This window comes from Nyctibius grandis, chromosome 16, assembly GCF_013368605.1.
Source record: "Nyctibius grandis isolate bNycGra1 chromosome 16, bNycGra1.pri, whole genome shotgun sequence".
Classification (NCBI taxonomy): Eukaryota; Metazoa; Chordata; class Aves; order Nyctibiiformes; family Nyctibiidae; genus Nyctibius; species Nyctibius grandis.
In genome coordinates, this window is record NC_090673.1 from 714,061 (window position 1) to 722,500 (window position 8,440).

At 57.2% G+C, this 8,440-nt stretch overlaps 1 protein-coding gene across 3 annotated transcripts in view; it reads right to left on the minus strand.

Moving 5' to 3' along the window:
* The window catches only part of PBX3 (PBX homeobox 3), a 103,974-nt gene that overhangs the window by 12,717 nt on the left and 82,817 nt on the right, over positions 1 to 8,440 (minus strand). For all 3 annotated transcript variants that reach the window (XM_068414065.1, XM_068414066.1, XM_068414067.1), the window contains exons 3-5: positions 6,027 to 6,268; positions 2,101 to 2,291; positions 405 to 540 (exon numbers count right to left, since the gene is read on the minus strand). In XM_068414065.1, coding sequence (XP_068270166.1) covers positions 405 to 540; positions 2,101 to 2,291; positions 6,027 to 6,268 — 569 coding nt within the window. The remainder of the gene's footprint in view (positions 1 to 404; positions 541 to 2,100; positions 2,292 to 6,026; positions 6,269 to 8,440) is intronic.

The window sequence follows — 8,440 nt, forward strand, 5'->3', positions numbered from 1 at the left end:
GAATCCCTAACAGACAGTAAGGCTCAGCAAGGAATGCCACTGACTGCACAAAGCCAAAGCTGATGTGAAGTAGGGTGCTAACCTCACTGCCTTTTTACTGCTGTCCTCACCTCTGCACGCACACTCTTTCTACCCCAGCACGGCCCGGCCGCCCGCTGGCACGCTGCCTTTCCTGCAGAGCTCAGCCACGTGCCATCGCCCTGCTGAACTTTGTCATGGTCCATGATGCAAATTTGAAGGGATTAGAAAGGTGCACTGGGCAGGGACCTTCTCCGTATCACACGCCTCTGTTGGGAGCACATCCCAGAGACCGGAGGGAGAGGGCAGCTTGGCAAGGGGAGCGGGGAGGTCGACGCGCTGCCCAGGGAGTAGAGGGCTGGGGCCCGCTCCCACCCGCTGCTCACCTGCGATACTGTGATGCTGCATTTCTTTGCCAGCTCTTCTTTGGCTTCTTCACTGGGGTAGGGATTACTGAGGTGGGAGTAAAAATACTCATTCAAGATTTCTGTGGCTTGTTTACTGAAGTTACGCCTTTTCCGTCTGAAACGAGAAAAGAAAACCACGGCTGTTCTTCCAGATGCAAACAGGACCCCAGCAGGGTCAGCCGGGGTGGGAGCGACCCTTGTGTCACACGCCCGTGCCACAGCACGCAGCAACACATCAGCACCATCTCAGCACCCCGAGCCCTTTGGGGCAGCCCTCTGCCAGGGCTCTGGGCACAGCAGGCTGTGACGCCCACCCCCAGCCCTGCAGGGACCTGAGCTCTGCCCCCAGCCTCGCACCATCCCCTCTGCAAGGCACTTCGTCCCGGGGGTGCACAGGCCATGTCGTGTGCTGTGGCAGAGCACAGGACGAGGCGGACGGCGAGGCAGGGCGCCGAGCTGGGCAGCCTGCCCGCAGCACCGCTGCACCCAGGATGCAGCCCAGCCCCAGCCTCCCGGCTGTCAAACGGCTCTGTGCTGACAGCAGCCTGGCAAACCTCTTTCCCCGCAGCAGCGGGTCAGCCAGGGTTCTGCGCAGGTGTCTGGGGTGAGCACAGTGGAAAGGACACTGCCGTGTCCTTACGTAGCCCTGGCCGAGCTAATTGGCTTCCGCGAGCCAGTGGCTTTCAGGGCTTTGGGAGGGAGACCCATCTGTGCACCCTCCTGCCGAGGGCTGCGCGGGGCCCAGGCACTCACACCGTGGATGGGACCGAGGTGTGCAGGAACACGCAGCCTCTCCGGAGCACTGCTGGCAGCACCGGCCGGGGCGCAGCGCTCCCACCCGGCACAGCCCACCCAGCACAGCGCACCGGCCCGCTGCCGCGCTCCCACCGCACCGGCCACAGCGGCAGCGCCCGCACAGCTGCGGTGCCTCCCCTCCGAGCCCACTCTCCTTCTCCCCACAACACCCTCTGGAAAGCAGCAGTCAAACGCGCCCCTCGGAGCTCCCTTCCCTGCAGGGCTGGTTGCGCCCCAGGCCAGCCGGCAGCCGAGCGGCAGTCCCCCGCGATGCTGCTAACTGCGCTGTATCCCGGAGCAGGCAGACTCGCTCCCTAGAGCTGTGTTTATCTCATTACTGTGCTTCCGCTCATTTTCCCTTATTTACCTTCCTCCTTTTTAAAGAAATCACTTTAAAATGTGCATCTGCAAGCTTTACCTTTTGCAGTTATTGGAGCTCTCCACAGACTTTTCCTCCAACTGTTAGTAATTACCCTAATTTGCCACACCTGCCAGTGACCTCCTTGTTAATAAAATTATTTTGCTCTTGTTTAGCTCCTCACAGCTTTCAGGTGTGAAGCATGAGCTAGCTGCTGGCGGCAGGCTCTGCGTGGTGCCTGCTGCTCCTCCCTGCTCCGCCGGGCTCTGCCAGCTGCCGGGGCCCTGCTCTGCCGAGGGGAGCCCTGCGAAGGGGATGGGGCTGGGGACTGATACCCCATCCCGTCGGGTATCAATCAAACCTGGCTGTGCCCATAAACCCCCTCTTAATCCCCCTCCGCCCGCTTCCTCACAGCCTGCAGAAAGCACAGCCGGCTTTGGAGGCTGGGGCCCGGGCTCTCCCTGGACTGCCCCACAACCCCCCCTTCCCCCCAGAAAGCCGGGGCACTCGCCTCTGCCTTACCTGGCATCGAGGAACCTTGATCTTAAGATCATTACTGCTTCACAAGTACTTTGTTTGAGTTGCATCTGGATGGAGCTGAATTTTCGATGAATGATGCCCACCATCCTTTCGATCTCCTTGGGAGAAATGGGACGTGTCCTGCTCTGCTCTCGGAGAAGGTTCATCACGTGCGTGGTAAATTCATTACACGCCTGCGAAGGAAGGAGAGGCTTAGAAATGGTTTTGTGCCGTCCCACAAGGACACAGCTGCCCCATGGCCCCAGCCAGACCGCGGCAGAGGAGAGGTCGGCACTGGTGCAGGTAATGGCTGTGGGCAAGAGGAGGATGCGGGCAGGGACCAGGGCGCACTCAGCAGCCAAGTGAGCAAACCCTGGCAAGGGCCGTGCCCGAGCGTGGCCCGCGCCACGCTGCCGAGGCGCTGGCGGAGGGCAGGCACGAGGAGCCATCAATTATCAGCCCCAGACTATGCAGGTGAACAGACACGATGATATAAACTGCTCCAGGCTGCATCATCAACAGCCGCCGCCTGATCCGAGCCTCCGCACGACCCGGCGCTGTCACGCTGGCATCCCGGCTCCCCGGCGCAGGCTGGAAGCTGCCACGGACTCCACTGATTTATGTCTCCCTCATCCCTTTCAAAAACAAACCCCGGGACGGCTGTCTGCTGGGCAGAGCGGCGCGGTGGCCACGGGGCTAATCCCTTCCCGGGCCAGCCTGGTATTCCAGCACGTTTCGGGCACTAACCTACCCCCATCCCGACGGCGCCCTGGGAAGAGGAGAGGGGCCTCCATGGGGTGTCCGGGCTGTGCAAGGCGAAGGGCTCCCTGCTCCCCAACCCTCGGCAGACGAAGGTGGGCTGCAGTCACGGCCAGATGAGGCCCAAGGACTTCGCTCTTGTGCATCTAACGTACGGGCGATGAGCACGATGCTCAGCATCAGTGAATCACATGGAGGAAACACTGCAAGTATCTTGTCTGGACCACATACGTCACGTATCTGTTTGACTCTAGCTCCCCTTTTTCCTCTAAAGCCAGGGTGAAAAATATCTACATAATTTGTCTGACGACTACATTTTCAGGGATTCTCCTGCATTTCAATAGATGGTGCGAGGGAAAGAGTTAAAAGTGAAAAGTTTATGCATCTAAAAACTCATAATTTCCTATAACATTTGCTGAACGTCTCACAACTTATTAAGTGAAACCATCTATGAATGCAAATGCTGATTAGCAATTTGGCAATAGCCCAACGTTCGCAGAATTCACATAGCTTTTCTTTAAACCAGTAGTTCATACATGATTAATTAGAACATCTCATTTATGTAGTGTGCACTTTAGCTCATTACTCTAAGTAAAATTCGTTAAGTATTTACATTTAGATAATTAAAATCTGGGTACACCCTTAAGAAAGATGCATACACTTCAGGCAAAGTGATTTTTTTTTCTTTACACTACTGAAAGTAAATTACAGGCTAATTTACATCCTCGCAGTGCCCGTTTGGAGGCAGCGCTCCGGCTCGGCGAGCCTTGGGGCGGGCACCCTTCGCCTGCCGCCGCCGAGGTGGCTGCACCAGGACCGCGTCCTTCCCGCGTGTCACCTGCCTGGGCAACCACACAGAAGCTTGGGCTCAGCCATCCCACTGATGGCAAATGCGCCGGCTGCGGCTCATCCGGTACCTGATGCCCAGGGTCAGGTAACGCAGGCACCGACCGCAGCAGCTCCCTCCCTGAGGCAAGAGCGCGGCTCCGACTGCCCCAAAGACCCGGCCGGATCCGAGTATTTGGCACTGAAAGAGCACTCCTTGCACACAGCCTGCCACGTGCCCCCTCGTTTGCAGATCCAGGGAATTCAACTTTAAAGTACAATAAAAATGGCAACTGTTGCGTTAAAAATATTTTCAGATATGTCTTTTCTATGAGAAATATTTCTCCACAAATATAGTACCAAAAAATCGTGCGGTTCAAAGCTAAAATGAGTTTCTTGCTTTCAAGAAGCAAAAATTTTTCCCTGAATTTACTTGAATTGCTTGATGAGACTTCATTTGGTTACAGCTGCTTGGAGAGCCCGGTTTGGATTTATCTCCACCAGCACCTCCCATCTGCAGAGCTCCTTCAGCGCAGCGGAGTGGAAGTAAGCTCAGAAGACCCCGATGCTTTGTCTTGTTTTCTCTTGTTTATTTATAGCGTCCGAGCTACTTGATCCCTTTTCCAGCACTATTTTTCAGGCCTCTGCTTGGTGCCCGAGACATTATTAATAATGTCAGGTTATAAGTGATGGCCTTGTTAACCTGCTCAGAAGCCTTGTAGGAGCGGGGATGCTCCTGCTGGCCTTAATGCTTCATCAAGACTCCTCAGACAAGAGCAAGAAAAAGAGAGGAAACGGCCCAAACCAGTGTGTGGGGCACGGCGCCAGGCAGGGCTCCACGGGGCCGGGTGTCTGCCGAGCAGCCACGCTTCACCCCATTTGGGGGGAATTCAGAAGACGTCTGTGAACTCAGGGAGCAGGTTCCCAGCTGCTCCGGGAGGCCTGGGACCCTTGCAGTACTTTTGCCTACAGCAAAAAATGTATTTCAGTGTAATTATAGCAGATAGCTTTCAATATGTCATCTCTGTTATAGGAGCTGTAAATTATGGAAGGAGCTGCCTGTGTACGGCCATTTCTCCCGGCGCACGGCGCGGGGAGAGCTGTGGGATGGTGTGACACACTTTCCATTTCGCTCTCTTTTTTTTCCCCGAGCGCATTCCCCTAACTGGCAACAAACGTCAGGATCAAGCTCTGCCCGGAGCGCGTCTCCAGGCACTGCTCCCCGGCGCGGGCAGGTGCCCCTCTACGGGGCTCCCCGGCTGCAGGAGGGCCCTGGGTGCCTCGGCTGCGGAGCCGGGCGCTGCGCTGAGACAACCCGGCAGGAGACAGTTTGCTGCAAGGCCGGGGAAATTATCATACTCCTGTCGAGCAGCCGCTGCGCGGTGTCAGCATCGACAGGGAAGTGAACGCGTTCCAGAGCAGCTCCACCTCCCTCTCCTGCTCCTACCAGCACTTGAGCATCCTCCAAAGTTTCCCGTGGCGTGGACGGATGGCTGTGACATTTCAGCCGAAACCTTTGTAAATGGAGCTACAGGGCTAAAAATGCTGCTGCTTCCCCCACATCATTAAACTTATTAGAGGCAAAGGACACTTGCCAGGAAACAGCTGCAAGCACCGACCGGCAGCTGCTTTGGCCCCAGCTCTGCTCCAGCCTCCGGCCCCGTGGTTTTATCAGGCACACTCCTGCGGCTGGCGGCACGCCGGGCCCTGCAGCGCACGGAGAGCCCGAGGGTCCGCGCAGGACATTTGGGGTCCTTGGAGGGGGCGGGGGGGTCGTTTGAGGGAGAAAAGGAGATTTGTACAAAGCCCCTGTCAGTTATTTGCTCAGTTATTTGTTCACCACTTGAACAACACAGTGAAAGAGGCAGCACAGATGAGGCAGTGCTGGTGGCACCTGAGCCACACCGTGCCACCGGCACCCGAACCGCACTGTGCCACGGGCACCCGAACCGAGACCTTTCAGAGGGTCTTCACATGAAAAAAAGGGAAACTCTCAAATCAAGAGACCTCAAGGCGCGCAGGCCCTGCTTCGAGGGACAGACAACTCTCCTCCTCTCTCCCTCTCTGGGCTGGCTCAAGGGGAGAAACACGGGCTCAGGTGCTGCTTTGGTGCGGTTACAGACACCAGAAAACACTCAGGCATGCAAGACACGCGGCCTGGGCCCAGCGAGCAGCTCCTCGAAGCCCGACGGGCTCCCGTACTGTCACGGCTCCTTACGGGGAGAGTGGGGGGGGCAGGGGAGGAGGGGACGTGGTCCGGAGCCGGGCAGCGGCGGGCACTGGCAAGCGGAGGTGCGGAGGAAGCAGCGGCAGGTACACGTACAACTGAGAGGCTGATGTCTGACCTGTTCATATTTCTCCAGCTCTGTGTGATAGATTTGTCTGATCTGGGTCAATTTGGCTCTGTAATCTGAGTGTTCAATAGAGTTATCTGAAGACCCTCCAGAGGCTGCTGCGGCTGCAGCTGCTGCCGCCGATCCCCCACCTTTCTCCGGACCTGAGACTCCTTCTGCCAGAAGCATATTGTCTAGTCTCATTAGCTGGGGATCGGGAGGGTCTTCCTCCTGGGCTCCTCGGATGCTCAAACCTTGGGCAGAAAAGAGAGAACAAGAGAAAACACAGTCAGTATTTCTCGCATCTGCCCGGCCGCTGCCCGCTCGCTGCACGCCTGCGAGGAGCCCTCCTGCCCGCGGGGCCACGGGGACGGGACCTGCCCACGGCCCTTCCTCCGCCCCTGCGCTGGGACCCCACCGGGCACCCTCCTCCGGGGGCGGCCCCGCGAGCCGCAGCCCAGGCAGGTGCCGTGGGGCGATGGCAGGGCTGTAGGACCCTCTCGGTTCCCACACAGGGCAGGAACATTGTCGGGGGGCTTTTAAAGGACCCTGCAGAACTTTCAAACACTTCACTGTAAGTATTAAAGGAGTATTCGCATGAGCACACAGACATGTGCCTTCCGGTTGTTTTCCAAGACAGCTGAATCTGCGCAAGGCTGGCACTATCCTGTACATTATATCACTTTGTTGCAAGACAGTGTGGTAAAAGTAAGTGCATTATTTATTTGGAAATAATTGATTTGCTACTCATTTCCTTCCAAACGGATCTAAGCACTACGGTACTCTTAAGGAGACTCGCACCACTGGATGCCACCCCTCCTACGAGGTCCAAGCGCTGGTTTAAAATGCCTGGGGAGAAAGCTGCCGCTCGCTCCTCGGCTGCAGAGACTGCAGGCAGAAAGCAGGGAGGTGCTGCGGCTCCCACCCACACAAACCCCACAGTCGCAGCCGTTCCCATGTGTGCCCGCAGCCTCTGGCTCCACACAGGTGGAGCTGAAATTTCACGTGGGAGGAGGGAAATGGTGGAGACAGGACCGGGAGCATCGCCCCGGGAAGGGCCGGGGGGAGCGGGGAGCGGGGGCTCCGGCGGCCCCTCGCTCAGGGCAGCCCCGCTCACAGACAAGAAGGAATCAAACCTCCCCTGGCCGTGCAGGACCTCGGCTGCTATCGCGATGTCGGGATGCTGAGTATGAGTTTAAAATAGCCAGTGCTCTCGCGCTGTATTGTTGGTAACAGCGCTTTAAATCTGATTTTTGTTTTAAATCGAGAATTTCCAAAGTGATGCTCAGTCAGCAATCTCTTCTGCATCCTATAGATCAAGGCTGACAATTTGTAAGTTTAATCAGGTCATGCAGGCATGGTGCCAAGCTGTTATCAACGGTGCCGAAAAGAAAGTTTAAAAATAATTACAGTAGTACAAAAATCACTAGGGCTGTGGCTTCTTGAATCAACATTTCCATTAGAGATGTAACACGACCGCGTACATCCCAGCCCAATTAACCTCTCTCCATCTGTTTAAGGGCAGGTACTCGCGGGTCCCGGGGGTCTGCCGTTGGCACCCCGCGTGTTCGCAGCGGTGCGGGCTCCGGAGGGGCTGCGCCAGACGTGGCAGCACCAAACCCAGCTGCCACGCACGCAGCTGAGCACCAGCCACGCTCTGCGCTAGCGGGGAACAGCAGCCGCTCCCCTGCAAACAGAACTCACCCGTGTGTCCTAAACCCCCGCAGAGCAGGAGGCGACCCCCTGACGGGCCAACCCTCCAGACTCAAGAAAGCACAGCACTAATTTTGCTCTAAAATACACGTTTTAAACCTGTCACCTTCATTTAAAACTATAATTCCATATAATTTCATGGGAATAATAAAAATGTCTCATCCTCTCTTTAAATTACTCTGTTGCCTGCTCAGAGGTCCACACACGAGCGCGGTTTGACAACACCACGCGCCGTCCCGGCACAGCCCTGGGCTGGCACAGGCGCGTTGGGGACAGCCCTGCCACGGCTCCGGCCACCCATGCTGCTGCCTGGGTGGGTGATGCCGCGCTCGGGGGTCCGCAGCCAAGGGAGCCCCGCGCCCACCCCAGCGGTGTGGGACCCGCTCTGGCCCTCACCCCTCCTTCCCTCGCACAGCTCCGGCCCGCGCGGCGCTGCCGACGGCGGGGTGACCCTCCTGTGCCGGCTCGGGGAGCCGTTCCTCCTGGTGATCCCACTCCTCTTCTGCTCTGCTGTCGGTATGTTTAACAACGTTCTGGTTTCAATCCGCTCCAGCTCCTGTTCCCTTCTCATGAATGATTTCTACTGTTGTTTCTTGTTTTCGCTTCTGGCCCGTTCCTCAGCCCGTGTTTCCTGTGCTCTGTTCCAGCTGGTTTTCCCCAGCTGCATTTCTCTATGAACCCACTCACCCTCCCAGCATCGCAGCAGCAGTCCC